This window comes from Xenopus tropicalis, chromosome 6 (assembly GCF_000004195.4).
Source record: "Xenopus tropicalis strain Nigerian chromosome 6, UCB_Xtro_10.0, whole genome shotgun sequence".
Lineage (NCBI taxonomy): Eukaryota > Metazoa > Chordata > Amphibia > Anura > Pipidae > Xenopus > Xenopus tropicalis.
In genome coordinates this window covers 60,596,657-60,618,715 of record NC_030682.2, presented here as the reverse complement: position 1 = coordinate 60,618,715, position 22,059 = coordinate 60,596,657, and the positions used below count along the sequence as shown (strand labels likewise).

Below are 22,059 nucleotides of genomic sequence, written 5' to 3'. Positions count from 1 at the left end.
AAGTGCAGGATATCTTTTGTAATTGCACATTTTAGGAACATCAAACAGTTAGTTATAGCTAGCAAGAGCAACTGCTTTGCTCCAACCAGAAGAGATAGCAGGGAGTATTCTCCTAACAAGATCTGCTGCCTTAGTGAAGAGGCCACAGTAGTGACAAGGCTTAGACTGATTCTCCTGGTAGGTAGAAAACCCTAAGGACATTTGTTACTACCCATGCTTCTCTCCATAGTGGTTCATCCTTATACTGTTTGCTCTGCATCTACATTTGTAAGTATTGCTGCATATCCCTGCAGATCAATCGTTCTGTTTAAGTTTGCTGCAAGAACCTAAGCACTAAGTGACATGCCAGAATGCACCCAGTGTTGAGACCATACCTGATTTTCTTTAATTGTTATCTGCCCTTGTTCTTTGCATCCAATAAATGTTCTGTTGCATTGGAAAATCCTTTCATTTTGTTGTACTTTTTGGACAAAGTTTGCAGGAAAAAATCCCACTCTGTCTTCTATTTTACCCTGAAAAAAATGGACACATATTAAATTATAATTTTTTTCAGTATCTGCTTTGAGATGTTCAGATATCAGGGAGACAGTTGAAAATTATAGTTGGCTGAGGACTTCATTAGCTTGTTGGACAACTTTGCCATTAAACAGAAAACAAAGATGAACTTGAGGTTAATGAAGGTAATGTAAGCTACAGTAAGTCGCAACTTTAGCTGCAGGTCTGGTAACCCATGGCAGGCTGCATTTATTGTTTATCTGCTTGCAAGCACTTGCCTGGTTTTTATGATCTAGTAAACATGGTGCAAATTTAGGGACTTTACTGTAAGTACAAAGTGCCTTTAAGTCCAAACTTAGACAAGTCCACTACTCTATGATGTTCATAGCCCTGCATTCTGTTATATTGTGTGTATCAATTGTCATACTGTAATATACAGTACTTACAAACCACATTTGAATGGCAATGAAGAAATGATTGCAAATATAAGAAAATATTTATAAAAGAATCCAGGCTTTACAAAAGGAACACATACCTTCCACCAATCTTCATTGGAATCATCCAGAACAATTATTTTATCACCTGGTCTGAAATAAATAGACAGTTTGAGAGACAGAAAAACATTTTCACACTTAAAGTACAAAAACAGGTGCAAATTCATTATTTTTTGCACTTTATACTTTGCCCACAAGTTGCTTAATGCTCTGCACTCACAGAATGGAGCACAAAGAGAGCATCTTACCCTGTATTCAGCAGTAAGTGGCCAGCATGCCCTGGAATGCATTATCAGACAATGTCAGGGTTCCCAGGGTCCTGGGATGCCTTTGTTAGAGTTGTAAGGTATTATGCACCTCTTCAACACTTCCTGTACTGCTGCTATAGTTTCCATGTGTATGATTAATTGCATATTCCCGTTGCCTTTCAGGTAGAAATCTCTATGTTGATATAATCCCTATGTTAATATTTTAAATGTATCAAAAACAGGTTATATGTCACTATATACTTTAATGCTGCTTGTAGCACATAAACCATGTGTTTTCCCATAATTCACCATTTTTCCTAGAATTCCAGCATCACTGCAGACGCACACAGTGATTCTCTTGACCCAGTTAATGAGGGAGCTGGGAGCTACAGCCTGGTCTTGGGACTGTGGGGAAAATCTCAAACTGCCCACTGTGCTTGCTTTTGTCACCACCTGTGATATCCAAGGTCATGAATATATATAATAATGTTTTGTAAACCTTGCCTGACACTTCTTATATTACCTAGCCATAAACTTTATTGCTGATCTGCCAGTTTCCCAGTGTAATGCAGTTATATTGGTGGTAATACTGTAGATTGCTTTAGCAACATGGAACATTTTCCTTTACACAATCTCCCCTGTGCTGGTATTCTTTCTTAGCTATTTATCTAGCATCTAACATATTTCAATTTTATCTCTATTCATTTGTAATTGAGTTCAAAAGTGGAACAGCACATGTGCACTGTAAAGTTCATGCAGTGAAGAATGCAGGCTTACACAGGCAGAACTTACTTGCATAAGTCCTGCTTGGATTAAACTCTGTAACAGTAAAGATGAGTTTAGGACAGGAGGCTTCTTTTCAGTTTGCTTTTCAATTTGCTTTGGGACAAAGCCTGCTCATCCAAGCATCTTTACCTTAAAGTTCCTTAACCTAAACTGGGTCTCAAATTCACTGGCCCTTTACCTGTCTTTGAAATTATAAACCCTGTTGCCAGTGTTTCCATGTTCTTGTTATTAAGCCATTAATTTCTAGCTAGTTCTATTCTTACAAACAACCACTGGTCATCATGGATGGTCAACAAGAATATATGGTAGAAAGGGTCCCTGATTCATGACTCTCCAGGGGTTCACTGGGTCCACAGGGACTTAAACCTGTGAGAATTCCACAAAATATTCCCTAAAAGATCTGATACTGGAAGTTCCTTTTGGGGAGGGTGTGCTATCATTAGCATTGGCCAGCACCTCTGCAGCCTCTGGCACTGCATCAATGGCAGCGATGGCAGCAACAACATTATGTGAAAAAAGTGCACTGTCACAAATAAATACAGTACATGTTAATACTTTATTTTATTACACAGATTTAAAGGATTAAAAGAAAGCCATTCTCAACCCTATCCATAATTTATTCCATTGTAAAGTGATGGATTGTAGGACTTGAAGTCCATCTTTAAATTCCACAACACTTCAGTTCCTAATGGAACAAAAATGGGGAGAGGCTGCATTACACTGTGGACCTATGGATGTGGGGGAGTGGGGATAGGGCCCCTGAAGCACAGAAAGACTTTCATGGTTTCCTTTAAGTCTGTGGAATAAAGTATATCTGAGTAAATGAATAAGATAAATAGGTGGTATATTTTCCATCATCACCATGTAAAGAATTTATTTTAGTGTAAATAGTTGGGCTATGCTTAGTATGGCCAGTAGATGGCACCAACCAATAAGCTGGCCTGTAGGGGGAAGGTCCCTTACAGGAGCCTATATAAGGCAGTGCATTAACTGTACTTTGTTTTTCGGCTTGATAAGACCTGCAGAGACACAGATGTTACTGAGTAAGAACCAAGTGGCAACCCCTGCCTTACTAGGGTAGATAGAGAGGTAGAGGGTGACAACTAGCTTGTTCCAGGAACGAGTGTTAGCTAGTAAGAACAGCTCAGGTCCGCAGGAGAAGTCAATATTTGGGGTAGACCCCAGTGGTGATAAGGATTGTACGTAGGATGATATAACACCAAAGGGGGTTTCTCTACTTCTTTTTGTAGCTGTTAATATAATGCAAGTGTAGGGACCCATAGGGTTAAGCTCCCTATGGCTTTACTTCCCTACTTTTCCTTATCTGTACTGTTATAGGGTAGACCCCTCTATACTCAGGTTACAGTTTCTTAAGCTATCCCTTACAGGTTTAGCTCATTTAACCACTCCCCTTGGCAGACTATATAGTGTCTTGCACAAGGAAGTGTTTTCCTCTTTGGCTGCTCATCTGCTACCTGAAGCAGGGCTCCATTGAGCCTGGGTTCAGATCCGGCCCAGTAAGCCACTATCCATCCAAATTAAGTCGGGGACAGGGCCCCGTGAACGAGGAAAAGACAGTATAGCAGCATATTTCATAGCACCCTCTAGAAGTGGTGAGTTCAGACAGAATTATACAGAAAGAGCAGCCATTTGCTCCATCAAGGATAATAGCAAAGGAGTAGTCTTCCTAACAGGCATTACTTGCCTTAGATTAGGGACACAGAAGTGCTAGGGAAATAGGTTAGCAAATATGCCTTGCCCTAACCTCCAAAAGAGCATGGGACTATGCCGGTGAGCTTTCCTACCTATCACGCTGTTGTTGTTCTACCTGCCCAATCCTCTTGATGAGAAGGGATATCCAGGGGAGCATCATACTTCTGCTATTTATCCATCTTTACATCAATTGTATAACTGCATACTGTTCTGCATTTATTAAGTATTGAAATACCCTGATTACCATTGTCTTGGACAAATAAAGTATTATCCAGTTCATTCATAAGAATCCTCTGGCGTCCATTTATCTCTATTGCACCACACTACTTCAGCTAGTTGTAGTTCAACAACCCCTCAGCTCCATAGTCTACCTCCCACGTAGCGGAGGCCCACTCCTGTGCATTAAGGTCGCATGTAACATATGCTCTACAGCATGCTACTAGCCTGGGTTGGCCATTTTATAGCCAAATAGGTGTTACACAAGTTTTTCTTCTTCTTTGCTGTCACTAGTTGGTGCATAACACTGGATTAGGGATATGTTAACATGTCTTCTTTTCACCCGGCTGTTAGTTGACTTCCATTCTATCTATGAATGATTCTTACACCTCTCTTATGCTAATTATTCTGATGTAGCCCTCATATTTTCTGATACAGTCCATCTGCTCTCAATGACTCCTATGCTGTATAACCACATTGTTTATGCAATTGTATCAAGTCTGCCAGTCTCATGCATAGTATGCATGCTCCAGGGTCCAATTCTGGTCTTAGTTTTAGCAATGTTTAGATCATTCTAGTTATAACAGTAGTTTCCTTTTGGATCATGCAAATCTCCAAAGGGGAATCAGAAAGATGCTCTCTCTGTGACATTGCTTGTCTTATAAGTCAGGATTGTTAGCTCTAAACGTAACCCCAAATCCTTGAAGACTGGTGGATCACTTTAAGCCTGATCGCTACCCTTTCACCTGGCAAAGGGTGACCCTACCAGATGCATAAGCTCCAAACAGTATAGCTCTCTGAGTCACAGAGATATGCAAGCCCTAAACCATGACAAGGTAGAGATCCATCTAAAGGGGTTTTTTCATGTCATTGGGGGTGGGCATAGACTAGGAGATATTTGTAAGGGGGATTATAATGGGTGGACAACAGTATTTAGGTGCTTTACTGCCCAAAGCATTATTTTCCAGACTTTGGGGCTGTCGTCTTAGAGGGGCAAAAAGTAATAAATGAAAATGCACATGTAAAGTCAAGTAAGGGCAAAATTTAAATGTTATGTTTATTGGCTATTTTGGAAACATCTTGAATATTAGTTGGTTTACTGTTTCAACAATGTTAAGCACCTCTAAGACTGTAAATATGTGCTTGACTCCTCTGAAAAAAGCTGAAAGCATCTGTGCTGTGGACAATGTGACCTACATTAGATCACAAAAACAAATACTATAAATACATCAGTGAGTTGGAAAAAACATTTTAGCAGGATATACCTGTTGCAAATGCCATTGCATTAGAGTCTATGGAATAGACAGTATAACATTCTTTCGTTTTATATTTTTGTTTTCTTCTTTTCCGTAGACAGATACCTTGTATTTTTGATTCTCTTTGCCCCATGAAGGCAACCATCATCTGAGACATTTGTAAGTCAGTTTAGCTGTCATAGATGTAGTATTGAGGCTATGAAGAATCTTTGAAAAATATCTTGGGTGATATAATTCTTTAGATAATCTGCAATAGTTCAGTTGTCTGCACATGGGAAGGCTTTGTAAAGTTAAATTTAGAGGCAGAAGAAGCATACTGTGATTCTGGATGGGCTACATAAAATTATTACAGAAAGTGGTTTAAGGCACAATAAAAAGTGTTTTGCATCCTTAATGATTGTGCTAATTTGCAGTGAGGGTAGGAAAGTTCTGATGTACTCCTTGAATACATCATACTGGTACATGACATTGCCGTTTTAAATACGTGCATATACTACACTGTATAGATTACAAGATGGTTCCAAATGTTATTTTTGAGTCAGAAAGAAAGTGATTTGCATATTTTAAGATTAAATAAATTAGCAATGGGCAGAATGTAAATAATATTTGATCAATAACTATGTACAACATGTAATGAAGGTTAAAGGCATGATGGGTAGTCCAACAACAATTGGGTTCCCAAGTTTAAGAAATAGAACACTTGGGAAACAATGGAAGAAACTCTTTTCTTGGTCAGTGTTAATTCCAGGGCTCGCTTGCATTTGAGAGCTCCGTACTTTGTGGGCAAATATGCATGTATGAGCTTTATATTATTAAGACATCTGTGAAGGGTTAGTAAAGTCATGCTCTCTTATTAAAAACAGCTCACGTGGATTCAAATGATCATTGTGTAGTTACCTCATTGCTAAGTCTTGCGTCTCTTGTGGAACAAATTTGTACAATGCCACAAAACTATCTTCCAAATCCTTATTTACAGGTAACTGCAAAAACAAAAATATGGGTTAAATGCTGTATAATTAGTCAGAACACATAAAGTACAGTATTCTTGCACAGTAACACTTGCACACAAGATTGATTTTTTCCCCTTAATAAATATAAGGCTAAAGTATTCATCCTGTACCCTAAATGGGATCTTTACAAAACATCTGAAAGAGAACTATAGGGTATTTACAGTATGAGGTGATGATGTGTTTGAAACTAAAGAATATTTGTCAATAGTTTTTCCTTTAAAGGACACATATATATATATATATATATATATATACAGATTGCCAATAAGCTGCACACCATAAAGATAGACAATACCTGGGTGCCTGTGCAGAGAGTCAGATATCCAGGGATGGGGTGACGGCACTCTCAGGGATTTACACAACGAAGTCTTTGAATTTTGCAAAAAATGTGAGGCTTTATTCAATCCAACGTTTCAGTTCCAAAATGGAACTTTCATCATGGATAGCCCTGATGAAAGTTCCATTTTGGAACTGAAACGTTGGATTGAATAAAGCCTCACATTTTTTGCAAAATTCAAAGACTTCGTTGTGTAAATCCCTGAGAGTGCCGTCACCCCATCCCTGGATATATATATATATATATAATATTGTTTCCGGCCAGTGGAAGTTTAGGCTAGCAGAGCCCCTGACCCCCCAGTGGGATGGAGCTCCATAATTATGTGCATACGTGTGACATAGTGGCCACCTTTAGTTTGTACATTTGACTTTCAAAACGGTCCTGCAAATTCTGTCTCATAGTGTGACTTTTATCCTCCAGTGACTACATCCTTTTCCCTGATTTTACACAATTCAGATCTTACACCCTTATTTCCTGAAAAAAGATGTTGGTTTGAAAAAACATGAAGAGAGTATACAATAGAAACTGGTTGTCTCATGCATTCATACCCCCTGCCAATATAGTATAATTATATGTATGAGCTACAAATAAGCAAATTCAGGCCCCATTTTGGCAACTCTAGGTTTTCTAATCTCTGTTTTGCAGGACTAGTGTTAGAGCAAAAGGGAACTGGCATTACAAAATAGGGTTTCAGAATTTGTAAATCCAGACAGGGCTCTAAAAGAAAAATGACACGAGGGCTGATTCACTAAGGTGCGTTAAAACGAGCGCTATTTATAGCATGTGTTAAAAATGTATTTGTCTTATTTTTCGTGTCAACACACAATTCACTAAAAGGATATTTGCATTAATTTAGACGCAATGCTGTTTGCGTTATTTAAGTAGCGAAGACTAGTTTTGTGTGGTATTTGACGCAACGCGCGCTTATTAACGCAGCACGCTACTTGTCACGTGCGCTACTTTTCTCGTGCACGCCATATTAGCCATACACACCATTACGTTCGTAAAACTACTTTTTTTTAAAATGACCATTTCCCTGCAAACTGGAGGCTGCATCACTCTAGGGCCAACACATACTTGAATAAATCCCACTGCAAAGTCCATATTGTGTTGCCAAAAGCTCATTAACTGTACTTTTCTATAATTACCGCCTGCCCCAAGTAGGTGTTAATTTTCGCACAGACAAATGTGATATTTAGTGCATCTAAGTGTTTGTGAATCATGCGTTAGTATTATTTCTGCGCGCTAATTAACGCAATGCAGTAAAATTAACGCATGCGGTTGCATGTAAATTAATGCACGCGATATGTGACAACGCATGCGATAATACTTTAGGGAATCACGTGGTTTTTTGCGTCAATTTTAACTCAAAAAAACGTGCAATAAAACTTATCGACCTTTAGTGAATCAACCCTACATTGTGTTATGTAATTACGTTAAAAATATTACCAGAGCTTCAACAGTCTTCTGCTCTGATTCTTCCTTGAAGCTGAAGCAGTCTGTTCCATTTTCTAAGTAACTAAATACTGTAAATAAAATAATTGCAAGGCAGAGTAAGGCTTTGGCATTTATATGCACATTTAAAACTTAAATAAACAATATTACAACTCAGTGGTGGTCATTTACAAAACACTGAGGGCAGAAGTGCAACTAAGGAACAACGCTTAGTGCCCATTCAAGCAGCATTTCTTCCCCCAGCCTGGCTGTGCTCTGCACCTAGCACCTATATCAAAAATCTAGTGTGTGAAATTCAGACCCCAGCTCCAAAGGGGTCAGGACAGCCCTATCCTTACAACTTGCCATAGGCAGTATGCAAAAAAAAACGGCCAATTGCAGCTGTTTTGCACTTTTGCACAAAGCCTTCACATAAGTGCAAATTAAAAATGACCCCTAATGTTACAGTTGAATTACTGTAAAAAAGGATACACTATAAAAGGATAATATAGTTAAGCATGTTGTAAGGCAATGTTCAGTATACAGATTTTAATTAATTTAATTTCAATATAAGGAATAAGCATTTGAATCTACTGTACCTAAACAGACATTGTACCTTTTTTTATCAGTTTATTTTGGCAGGCTAACTATGAGGGTGGGAAAATGTAACGCAATGGAAATATGAAAATGTTCTTGGCAAACAAAAACTAAATTGTCATAGCGTCAGACAAATACTTTCTACTTCCAAAGTGCATCTTGTGAATGGAAAAAAAACATCAATTCAAAAAACACAGTGTATGCCACATTCTACTAACTGAAAGAGAAAGAGGAAAAGTATGTCATGGAATATACAGGGCCCTTTGCAAAGAATTGAACAGGTAGGTCAGCAATTTCTTTACTTCAGATACCAAACTGTATTCTTGTAAGGAATGATACTATTTAGAGAACAGTGTTAGTGTAGCAGTGAAAAGAAATTTAGGGATTAAAGGGAAACTACCCCAAGACTGAATACTAAACATATATACTAACATATACTAATTATTAACAATCTTACCAAACTAGAATCAGTGGCGTAGCGAGGGGGGTGCCGAGGGGGCCATGGCCCCGGGCGGCGTATCAAAAGGGGCGGCGGCAATATAATAATAATCAGATGATCTGATTATTATTACAATAGAGGGGCGTCAAATTTCCGGTCGGCCCCAGGCGACAAAAACCCACGCCACGCCACTGACTAGAATATATATATATCAGTAAATATTACCCTTTTACATCCTTTCCCTTGAGCCACCATTTAGTGATGGGCTGTGTCCTCCCCCAGTGATCACATGACAGGAAATAATGCAGCTCTAACTGTAACAGGAGGAAGCGTGGAAGCAAAAGGCAGAACTCTGTCCATTAATTGGCTGATGTGACCTAGCATGTATGTGTGCACTGTGAAGGAGGCGGCCCTTAATTCTTAATATGGCAGTTTTCTATTTAGGAGTACCCAATAGCACATACTACTAATGATGTATATTTTTATGAAAATGGTTAATTTAAATGAAGCAGGATTTTACATTGGTCGATTTTTTTTGCAACATAAGAGTAATTTTGCCCCTAACTGAAGGAGTTTGCCTAAAATACAGTGAAGACACAACAATCCCATTGGGTTATTACAAAAATGTTTTGATTTTCATAATGTAGGCACCCTTCAGTAACTGCAATCTCTTACCTGATACCCCAGCATGGTGCTTCTGTTAGCAGAAAACTGCAATGGCATGGGTTTCTTCTGCGAGAACCACTTAGAAATCCTTTTCTTCCTGCTTCTTCTTTCTTTGCTACCTGGGGGCTGATACATGTGCAGTAGAGTGAAACAGCCATCTTATTTTAAAGTTCACTTTTCACTTTACTGTGAATGTGCAGAATTACAAAGAAAGAAGATGCAGGAAGAGAATCACTCCATGGTGCTCGCTGTAAGAACCCTAGGCCAATGCAGTTTTCTGTTGACAGGTTGGGTAAGTGAATACAATCACTGGGGGTGCCTAACATTTTAGGTTTGGCTCTTGTTATTATTTCTTATGGATTATGATATAATTTCCTCCCTCTGTAATGGTTTTATAATAATTGTCAGCAGTCGGTAACCAAACTGGCAGATATTAGAAAATGTATTTCATTACTCAATAAGTCATATGGGACATGGAAGATCAAGCATAGTACACCAGTTGTTAAAGAATTCTAAGTTCTAATTATCCAGATATTAAGGAATACGGGGTTCAAAAACCTATTACCAGACATGCTAATATAAGCTAACCATAACCAGAGATGTAAACATAAGCTCATTTTTAATTGATGCTACTAGATTCTGAAATTATAGCAGGTCTAGAACTAAAGGGAGAGAGAAGAGCAATGTGTCTATGGCTCAATGGTGGTGGGAGAACTAGGCACGTACCTCTTCTGTTTGCCTGCACCTACTTTGGACTCTATGTGGGTTAGCTCTGGCACTTTTGGATTGTACCCTTCTGTGTGTAGAGAGGAGAATGCGGGAAGTGGGGGGGGGGGGTGAGGAAAGTAAGGGGTGGGGTGCTATTGGCTTGTCTTGGACATCATATCAGGTTGGCCTGCCACTGAATTATAGCAATATTACATAAAACAAAAAAGGCAAAGTTAACTCACCGCTGTTGCTTCGCTGCCTACTTGTGTTTGGTAGGAATGCGCTATCACTTTCTTCTGGTACTTCAAGCAGATCTGTAGTCTGGAAACGAATAAATGAATAAAAGAAAGAAAAGAAAAGGAACAATGTGAGGGAGATATTAATAGGAAGTAAAATAGAAAGTATGTTAGACAAAAGGGCGAAAGCAAGAAAAATGTGAGAAATTTAAAATAAGTTTATATGAAAAATTATTAGCAATTAAATAATAAAATGTATTAATTGTAGTATTAATAGGTAAAAAGGATGAATTAGAAATGTGGAGTGGAAAAGAAAAAATATAGGAAGAGCATAAATAAAGATATAAAACATATTTTAGCATTTATTTTTCATGTCCCCATACGAAAAAATGTTTGAGGTATGCCCTAAACCAGATACATAGAAAGACTGATGGGAAAAATGGCAGATGCAACTAAGAATGCCGGAAAAGAAAGAATTATGAATGTTTATAGACAGTAAAACAGAGACATGATGGAGAGTCATTTTAACCAAAGTTATCATGGAAATAAATAGAACTCACTGCTCCATGGGTAACCTTTCCAAAGCTGGCAACCCAGGGATGTTATAATTAAGTTAATTATTTTAATTTGAAAAAAGGGTTTTATATAGGCCACGGGCCATAGGGGAAATGTTGTTATCCAATGCTATGTTCTTAACTTGTATACATTACAGCTATTATACTTCAGATGATGAGCAGTAGTCTAATTTTTATTACTACATTTGCCTATATGATATAAAAATTCATTTACAATGGATAAAAGATAAATTAGTTGTTGGGCCTCAAAGGCTTATTTAACATATTTGTTATATTATTAGCAAGTAGTACAATATTAGCAACCCTCAGGTCTGGGACTTTTGAGCAATTAGCAAGGAATTTAGTCCTACGTTATTACTGGCACAACTCATTAGATACTTTATGATAGAAATATTTAATACACATACATAGTGAGTACTCAGAACTACTTTTCTAAAGTCTATTAAAACTATTTATAGTTAACCAAGTAGGGACCTTCCCATCTGACTCTATTCCAACAGAATCATGTACAGGTATCGGACCCCTTATCTGTAAACCCATTATCCAGAAAGTTCCGAATTATGGAAAGCCCATCTCCCATAGACCCCAATTTAATCAAATAATTAGCATTTTTAAAAATGGTTTCCTTTTTCTCTGTAATAATAAAACAGTACAAAACAATACTATTGGGTTTAAATACTGTTTAAATAATTTTCTTAGTAGACTAATTACGGAAAGACCTCTTATCCGGAAAACCACAGGTCCCGAGAAATCTGGATAATGGGTCCCATACCTGTGCCACACATGCCCTCTGCCTCCCCCGTAATATTTATATTTGCTCTCCATTACTGATGCACTGAGCTCTAACACTGCATCTTGAATTGGGACTAAACACATCAAAAAGTGTTCATTTATGGATTATCTGTATGTTGAAGTTATGAAACCCCTTGTTTCCCTACCCAAACAGAATTTCCCGGATCAGTATAAATGAACTAAAAACTGATGCCATAAAAATAATACTGCCCACATTAGAAATTAAAATACACACAATTTTGATCAATATATGGAACAGCCTTCTCCTCTAAAAACTTACTTCTTATGTAATGGTCATAACAAATGCTTTCCTTCTGCATACTCATTGTATGGAAAGGGAATTACAAGCTACAAAGTGCTTATTCTTATTCAAGTGGCAGCTCTCAGTGATATAAGATTCATACCAGGAAACCATTAGAACAACTAATTGTTTAGAGGTGCAAAGCAAAATCTTTTTAGAAGATATTAGGATCAATACAATTTTATATGCTTTTGCATGTGTATCACCCAGTCTATTAATTTCTCTCTTTGGTAATTTCAGGCTACTAAAACATAAACACATGACTGAGTCAGTTTCCTATTCATTGCGATATACAGGCTCGGTTTGACATTTTTAACTTCAATATGGGCATTTAAGAAATTCACTTTATACATATTTTAAAAAGACTTTAAAAAAACTTTAAAAAGACTTTTAGTCCAAGGCTCTGTAGTAAAATATAATGCAGTTACTGCTGTGATGGGGGGATCAGAATGTAGTCAACTGAAACTGTAAGATTTTTGGCCAACAATCACCAACTGAGAATACTGAAAATTACATATATGTATTAAAAAGTGTAAGGCACGCAATACATAGGTCAACAAAAAAGTATATTAAAAATGGAAAATACAACATCCCAACTGCCTTACACATTTCACGTTCCAAAAGCACTTCGAGTCATAGGAATGGCATGAGCCAATGACTAAGTGCTGTTGGAGCACAAAATGCATAAGGCTGTTGGGATGTATTATAAATAAAGATTTTTATAGGGATTGCTGAGGGTCCGGGGCTGGTGCACCTGGACCACACTCTACATTTGGCTTGAACTTTGCTCTGCTATTATACATGTATTATTGTATAAGGACTTGCTACTTTCAATTCCAATCAGTGTGGAAAGACTCACCTTTGCTTTTTGATTGTTGCCATTGCATTGTAGTGATCAAAACTTTTATTATTTGTTCATTTCCGTGATCGTGACACATGAGGTTATTACCTTACAAGAGAACTTATATATATATGCAATTTATTTAACACTGTGGGGCCCATTCATTAAACCACACATTTTTTTTGAGAAAAAATCATATTTTTTCTAATTTATGGAACTTTTTGGAATGTCCACGATAATTTCGCTAAAATTCCACAACTTTTTTGTGGTTTTTGTTAAGGTCCACAAAAAAGTTGTATTTTTTGCAATGACTACGACCATTTCGGAATTCATTCAGGCTTTGGTATTGTGAATATCTTTTGGCCAGGTTGGAGCTGTCACTGTGCCACTGAGTCCTATGGAAGGCTTCCAAAATCATGCATTGAAGGTTTCAAAGCCAGAACGTTCGGATCTGAAAATTGTGACTTTCGGAACGCAACCACGATATTTTCATATGACCAAGAAAATAATTTTTGTGACATTTTCGCACATCAGAAATTATCGTGGTTACTCCGAATTTTTCTCCGAATCGTGATTTTAACCACCCAAAATTTGTGGTTTAATGAATGGGTCCCTAACTGTTACACAGTGAATGTTGTTGTAAAATTGTATACACCTTTATAAATATCCCCCCCAGTGGGCCTTAGCCCCCTAAAGGGGATATAAACCCAAAAATATAATTAATATAAACTTACTCAGGTTGCTTTTCTGAGGAAGTTATAATAATTTTCTTTAATTAGCGGTTTGAGATATTTGCATTTTTAGAGTGCTAATAGAGGGCTTTTAGCTTAACTGACCACCAGCTGAATACAGGAAGTGCATAGTAAATGCAAAGACACTCATGGTTGCTGACACTCTAGACCTTCAAAAATATATCAGAAAAAATGAATGTAAATTGCAAAAGTCCTTAAAGTACCACTCTGAATAAGTTCACACCAGTTCATTTCAATGAATTCATTTTCATTCACAGCAGGGTTCTGGGCATCACAGGCCCTTTTCAAGCGTGATACAAGAAAAAAGAAAAACTGTCTGCAATTACTAAAACATGTTGTGTGGGTTGCAATAAAATTGCATTTTAGCAGTATTTCTGCATTTTTCCACCAGTTATCAGTGCTTAGTGATGTAATTTGTGTCATGTGACTTACTTTGTGTCATATGACCCTCTGAAACTTGTGTAATATACAAAAATAATGTACCCCTTGTTATAAAATATAAGACTATTAGAAGTCATCTTAGCTTTGTGTCTTTATATGGTCATGGAACTCCTCAGTAACTTCCTTATAATATCCTTATATTTTACAATAGGTGGTGCACAAATGCATTTCTTGCATTTGCTTATCCATTAGTGGTTGCACAAGTACGAGAATTACTTTAATGGCCATAATTATTTCAGTTAAGAAAAATTATATTTCACAGAACTTTTCTTACAATAATATAACGGCTTTTTTCATCCCTTTTTCAGATAACAGATCAAAGCCCTATGTTTAAGTTCCTAATACACTTTTAAATCAATGAACTGACTGATCAGTGTTTGCTCATCCCTTTTAGATTTTGTGATAAATGTCATATTTATAAAGCAATTATTAACCTAACTAGATTTTATTTTTGATGATTAAAGTAATAGGCAAAATGTATGCTCATCACAAGTCCTATTCACTGAACTGAAAACTAACAAAAATGAAGCAGTGTTGGACCTAAAATTATGATTCTACATATTAAGTGGCAAGCGTCCATGATCACCATATATATACTTTCTTTCTTTATTATGTGAAGCATAGAAATCAGCTGTAAAGGTAAAGGTGGAGGGTATGCACATTTCACAAGACAAATATTTCCCCTTTCCCCCCCATTTCCTGGCAGACTTTACTTGACAAATCCAGCCTCAAATTACTAACAAGCACAGCTCATGTTCCTAAATCTTGGAGGTTTATAAAATTAAAATTCTCTCCTCCCCCACCCGTTAAACTCGTCTCCTTTACTTTATGCATGAGTGCAACTGAAAACTACATACAGTACTATGAAAAATTTAACTTCAGGTAAAGAATGTGGTTTATAACATGTCAGCATTGCTCTAAATTTTCTTACACAGCACCGAATGATTATGTCAGTAGATTCTGCATACTGCAGTCACATCAATTTTCAGCAAAAACACTAAGGTTTGATTTTTAAGAAATGTTTTTATTCGTTTGCATAAGGTAAAGTACAGTCTTTGAAACTACAAACAGAACGTGCCTGTGTCTTTGGCAAGAGTAAAAAAAAAAAAAAAGTCACAAACTCAAAGGGCTATAGTAAATAAAACTACAAAAATAAAATGTCTACATTTCGACATATGATAGCTTGTGAACTACTGCATTTGTTATGAGAAAAACATTTCTTCTTTTGTTAAAGTACCAAAATATTAACTACTATATAGCCAGTATTGTAAATCATGGCTTCTGAATTATTGGGTTCAAATAATTAAAGCTTGTAGAAGAATGCAACATTTGCATGTGTAGCAAGAACAAACTTATTTACAAATTTAAATATTCATAAATAAAAGAAAAAAAGCATTTACCAATCATGACAATGTACTAAAAGCCACATGAAAATCCATGTGTTTTTCTACACTGCAATGTATTAAACTAAATAGCAAAAGCCTGACCAACTAAAATAATTGCAAGTCTATTAGAAAAGATATATTTACCTGAACCAAGATGTTAGAATAAACATAAATTGAAGATTTACTTTGTAGGGTAGTGATACATACATATATACGTACATTAGTAACATTCCAGTTCATTATGACCAACAGCTTAATTGGTAGTTTGTGTGTGTGCTGGTGGTATACCAATGCTGGCAGATGATACTATACATAACAATTTTATGTATAAGAAGTTGATCTTTGGTGTGTGTGCATGTGTGTGTTTTATATTTTTACAAAATTAACTCTACTTTACACATTGGGTCTAGGTGAGCAAAGTCAATTTAGCTAGATGAAAAAAAGCAGCATAAACTGCAAATTATTTAAGGATTTGGGTTTTAGTTATTTCACCAAATATATGGTACATTCCAAAGCAAGGTGACCACCACTTGCATTTTGATATTTTTGTCTTTAAAAGGAAACCAGCTACAATAAAGACAATATAGGCATTGGGTCTTAAGGTGGCAATACACGTTGAGATCTGCTCATTTGGCAACCTCGATATCGTTCCAAACTATAACATTGAAGCAAAGTGCATATGTGCTGTTGGAAAAAGGACCTCATCAACGAGCCGATACGGTACCTGATCTGACAGAAAATCAAACTTTCCCAATCAAGATCTGGCTAATTTTAGGTCAGATATTGGTCGGGTAGGCCTGTCGAGGATGCCCATACGCAGGTAGATAAGCTTCCAAAAAAACTCGAAGCGGCATCTGAAATCTGCCCATGTATTGCCACCTTTAGCCATGAGGCAATGAAATCATCCAACTTAAGGTTTAGATTTTGTACAATATCTTCAAGAATTCTACACAGCCTGCATTTTATCTCAAATATCTCAAAATGCCAACATTTTCATCCATCCTTGGTTTGGAGAACATAACTCCATTTCCTTGATTGTCAGAATGCAAACAATTGTCAGATAGGACTGGAATCCTAATCCTTAAATAAATTAACAATGAGAAAACTATAAAGCCATTCTACCAGACTGCTTAGTTTTCCAGTGAAGTTAATTTATTAAGGAAAAATATGCAGGAGGCACTTTAAGGGTTATATTCTATAAACTGAGAAGTTTTAGTTAAGGTTTCCTGAGCAGAATAAGTTCACACTGCCTACCAGTCTAATTAACAAATTATCTTTTTGATGGTATTTGAAAAGCATTTGTAAGTAGAAGATGTCTTCTAAGGTCTTATTTTAGCACTCATAACAAGATATTAGACATTAACAACAGCATTAATTAAAGCAAATTATTACAGAGTTCCTATTGGGAGAGTCGGACCCACTTCCAGAGCTGCTCTTCTTGTTTCTCTGTGCCAAAGATGTCCCAAACCGTAGGGTTTCATACACAGGGTCCACTTTATTACCACATGCTGAAAAACATAATAGATTTCCAGGCTTAATATGTAATTGGCAATGCATGATTTGAAAGGCGTTACACCCCCTTTCTGGTCTAGAGTCCATACGGTACACATTGTTGGGTTCAATTAATTTTTGTAAGCTACCATGGGGCATATTTAAACATTGCTTTGTGTGTGAACAATGTCAACTATAACAACTACAGTCATCATTTTCCTTGGTTATAATAATTGCATATTTGAATAGAAAAATAAAGTTATAAGCAAAGCATTCCAACAATAACGGCAGGAATTATTTCTTTGAATCCCTTTATAACTGGTGGTACAACTGCAGTGATAAATTATTATGCAGAACAGGGCCAGCATAAAAAAAGACGATTAGCAAGATAACCCTCAGGCTACTGCCACATAGTTCTGATTTTTGGCCTGTGGAGAAAAACAAAAACATACAAGTATGCATTTTGTGCCAAAATCCATTCCATGTACCTTGCACGAGTGCATAGAGTGCAAAAGGGGTTTTGATTTGATCAATATACATTTCTGATAGAATAAGGGCATGAAAATATTTTGTGGGCAAAATGAGATATATTACCTGTATTGGGAATTATTTAGTGTGAATTTTTTAACAGTTGAAAAAAATATATGAAAATATTCTTGCCTATTTGGTACAGGACAATCTCTACACAATAGTATATTTCTAACAGAAAATATAGTTGATTTTTTTAGTTGCTACCATACCTGGTCTTTACTATAGCTAGCTGCTTTTGAAGTTTGAAGATATTACAGATATTTTTAGCTTTTTTTTTGTAACTTCTACTTATAAAGATCCTTGCCATCCTCTTCAGTCAAAATATAATTCAAATTTGTCTTCCATCTAAGTTGTGCCAAAATCGTATTAGTTCCAGACAAAAGATGAAAAATTCCTTTTGGGTAACTTGAAAAAAAAAGTCATGAATATATAACTAACTAGTGATAACTTTAACATTTCAGTGGTTTTGAAATAAATGGATTTCAGCAGCATGTTAGTGCTTGGACTAAAATGACGTTTATTCCAAGTATTTGATGTAAATGGCTGTTTATAAGGCTTTAAAATTGCAAAGCCTTGTAAACACCCATTTACATAGACTGAAAAGCTGTGTAGAGTTAATAGCCCATTACTACTTTGAACCTTTATAACTATGGCACTTTAAAATAAATTATGCAAAATAGATGCAAAATTGTTACTGGAAAACCAATTTAGGTTTTATTTTATGTTTATTATGTTGCCTTTGTTAATGTCAAGGTGTCAGAGGTTTGCCAAGGCACTAGAAGTGCATATTTTGTTTTTCAATAGTACTCATGACCTGTCCAGGCAGAATAAGTGTTTCAAGCAGAACACCAATGTTTGCAAAATTGTGTGACTTTGTGCATAAAAGTTTATAGTCTGTCATGTAAGATGCATGTACAAAAACCTAATGCTGCTCGATAGACTCAAAACGTTGCTGCAATGCCCTAAAATCTGCAATAAAGGCATTTTAAATATATAAGACATGTGATGCTGTTCAATATCAATTTTCTTCCAAAAACCTAATGCAGAAATAGATACACATGAGGGGCATTTCTTAATTACTTATTGGGGTTGGGCTTTTTGTCGCTGAAAACCTGAAACAGTCACGGAAAAACAAAACATGACTTTTCCTGGATTTATTATGTGACAAAACTGTGACTATTACGAATCTGAAAATACTTCATCAAAAACCTGCCGCGATCATGTAGAAGTCAGTGGCAGATGTCCCTTTTACAACTGGAAGATTTTTCCTTGTATCATAGTTTTAAAGGGTTTTCAGTTTTTTTTACTTTTGGCTTTTGTGTGACAATACAAAAAAGTTGCAGTTTTCACTACTTTTCCGCAACTTTTTTCGTTGGTGCTTCAGTTCAGAACCCCCCTTAATATTACAAACAAGAATGTGAAAAAGTATGTAAAAAATACACTTACCTATTGGCATTACTTCTTTAATGCATCCAAACTGTTCCTGAATGAGAAGTGGGGAGCTGTAATAGCGACGAAAACCCTTTGGCTAAAACAAAACAAAACAAAAATATATCTCAATATCACATCAAAGGTAAGTGCCAATTTTATTTTTAATAAGCATCGTATTCTGGCAAATGTGGTCTCACTTCCTTTTGCCGATACATACCTACTGCTAAAGCTTTGAACAAAATAAAAAAGTTGTGTGAACATCAGGCATTGCTGTGTTAATTCCACAAAATTTCTACCCTGTGTATGATTTTATGTGAATGCAAAACCCAGTGTAGAATTTTGGCATTAAAAGAAGCAATGATCTCAAAAATATAGTGAGAAAATATTGTTGCTCTCAATGGAATTTTCTTCCATCTATATTTTACTTATTGAATTTAATGGGTTATGCCAGCACTAAAGTAGTCTAAATAACAGTGTAAATGTGGGTTGCATTGGCATTTGGGCAGCATAAAGAAAATGCACACCTTTATACCAGTCCATCCATGAATATGTGGTGAATAAGAAGAAATATACAATTGTATAAATACACCATTTGCTATACAATATGCTTTTCCACTCTATTTTGCACAGCTTTGTAAAGAGATAGCCTAGTGGCCTTACAAAAACTTCAGAAATGATCAGACAATATTAAACACCATTTAACAAGGCTAACATGACTAGTCCTTGCAAAGGTACACCAGCAACTTCTGGACATTTTGCATTGCAATTTAAAATAGCCCATAAACCCATAGACCAAAGAGCCCCAAACCTCCATTGACTTGCAGTAAAATCATCTACAGTGTAATCACTTGCCAGGCGATGGTTGCTTGCAAATAAGTCAATGGGGCACATTTACTAATCCACGAACGTCCGAAAAGCGTCCAAATGCGTTTTTTTCATCGGTATTTTGCGATTTTTCGTAAATTGTTGCGACTTTTTCGTAGCCGTTACAACTTTTATGTAAATTTTCGTGACTTTTTCGTAGCGTTACGACTTGCGCAAATTGTCACAACTTTTTCGTAGCCGTCGCACTGAGTACAAAAGTTTCGGATTCATTCAAGCTTCAGTATTGTGACTTTCCTTGGGCCAGGTTGGAGCTGCAGAGTGCCATTGAGTCCTATGGGAGGCTTCCAAAATCATGCAAAGTCTGAAAGGTTTGCCCGCCATTTACGAGCGCTCAATACAAAAAAGTCGCGACAATATACGAGCAAATCGTAACGGCAACGAAAAAGTTGCGACAATTCGTGCAAGTCGTAACGGCTATGAAAAAGTCGTGACAATTTACGAAAAGGTCGTAACGGCGACGAAAAAATCGCAAAAAATACAAAAAAGTCGCAAAATGTTCGTTTCCAATCCGAATTTTTCCCATTCGGATTCGTGGATTAGTAAATGTGCCCCAATGTGTCAGTGACCCTAATGAAGAAATTGAAATCCAAACCTCTGCAAAAGATGGAGTCCCTTCCCAATACTTTATTGTTAGAAGTTATAACACAAGTGCTGTCTGTATTTCCACTCACCAGCTTTCCCATACATCGCTGAGAACTGGTGCTCTCTGTACACTTGTGATGGATGCTCATCTTGCAAGCTTTGCATCGCAGCCCATGTTTTGTGTTTGTTCCTGTCAATGAACACAGATTTTTAATTAACACAGATCAATAGTTTCCATGGATCCACCAAGGCATCTGTTTAGAAAAAAAGTTTATTCATTCCAGTTACAAAGCCTTTAGACCGTTTGTAAAAACAACTACATTTCGCCCAAGAAATAGCTTATTATGGTTGCAGCACTGTGTATTGCCACTTAAAAAGGTGAATACAATGGATTAAGCAATCTTGGTTAGACAAGTGATTTAACTAAAGAAACTATGAAAAGATACAGGCATCTGTTAGGAAGCCTACCCTTGGACTACATTTCTCAGTTCCTTTGCTGTGTTTCATATTACTGAGGCAATCTCTGCAATACATCATTGATTATAGAACCAAATTACATCACCAGTTAATTTGCATGCATGCATCCATATTAGACTGTTATATTAGACTGGATGCAGACATTTCATTATGGATGTCAAGCAGAGAAAAATACATCTTGGACACAATCTAATTAAAGTGTTTCACAGCTTGTACAGTACAGGTATAGGACCCATTATCCAGAATGCTCGGAACCAAGTGTATTCCGGATAAGGGGTCTTTCCGTAATTTGGATCTCCACACCTTAAGTCTACTAAAAAATCACTAAAACATTAATTAAACCCAATAGGATTGTTTTGCATCCAATAAGGATTATTTATATTTTAGTTGGGATCAATGACAAGGTACTGTTTTATTATTACAGAGAAAAAGTTTTAAAATTCTGGATTATTTGATTAAAATGGAGTCTATGGGAGACAGGCTTTCCATAATTCGGTGCTTTCTGGATAACGGGTTTCCGGATAAGGGATCCCATACCTGTATTTCTGGAATATACATTTTTGAGGCAACATATCTGGAGTGACTATGTAATCACTTAAAAATCCACACACCTTTAAATGCTATATATTGTGCATTGGATTGTAGTCTTTTATGGGAGGAAAATCCCAAAAAAGGGTTTGGGCTGCTTTGCAAAATTTAAATAGATTGTATTATTTACACTCACTTTGCAATAAATTTCAGTGTACTCCATTATAAAGAGATACAGAACCATTGGCTTCACAAGTGCAGTTTATAACTGACACCATTATCTTTAAACTTTATAAAAATGTGGCTGGACTGCTTATTGCTGTACTGTTTTACCTGAAGTATTTAAACCTATATATCATTTACTGACCAGTTTGAATGAAATATGAAAGTTTTTTCTGGCCAAGGTCCTTTA

General features: G+C 36.5%; 1 protein-coding gene across 1 annotated transcript in view; it reads right to left on the bottom strand.

Annotated features, from left to right (window-relative positions):
* The window catches only part of stac (SH3 and cysteine rich domain), a 66,089-nt gene that overhangs the window by 5,140 nt on the left and 38,890 nt on the right, over positions 1 to 22,059 (bottom strand). Inside the window, exons 3-10 of the mRNA XM_031904421.1 lie at positions 20,732 to 20,832; positions 19,191 to 19,272; positions 17,115 to 17,230; positions 10,642 to 10,720; positions 8,005 to 8,081; positions 6,106 to 6,188; positions 1,031 to 1,082; positions 375 to 512 (exon numbers count right to left, since the gene is read on the bottom strand). Of these exons, the coding sequence (XP_031760281.1) occupies positions 375 to 512; positions 1,031 to 1,082; positions 6,106 to 6,188; positions 8,005 to 8,081; positions 10,642 to 10,720; positions 17,115 to 17,230; positions 19,191 to 19,272; positions 20,732 to 20,832 (728 nt within the window). The remainder of the gene's footprint in view (positions 1 to 374; positions 513 to 1,030; positions 1,083 to 6,105; positions 6,189 to 8,004; positions 8,082 to 10,641; positions 10,721 to 17,114; positions 17,231 to 19,190; positions 19,273 to 20,731; positions 20,833 to 22,059) is intronic.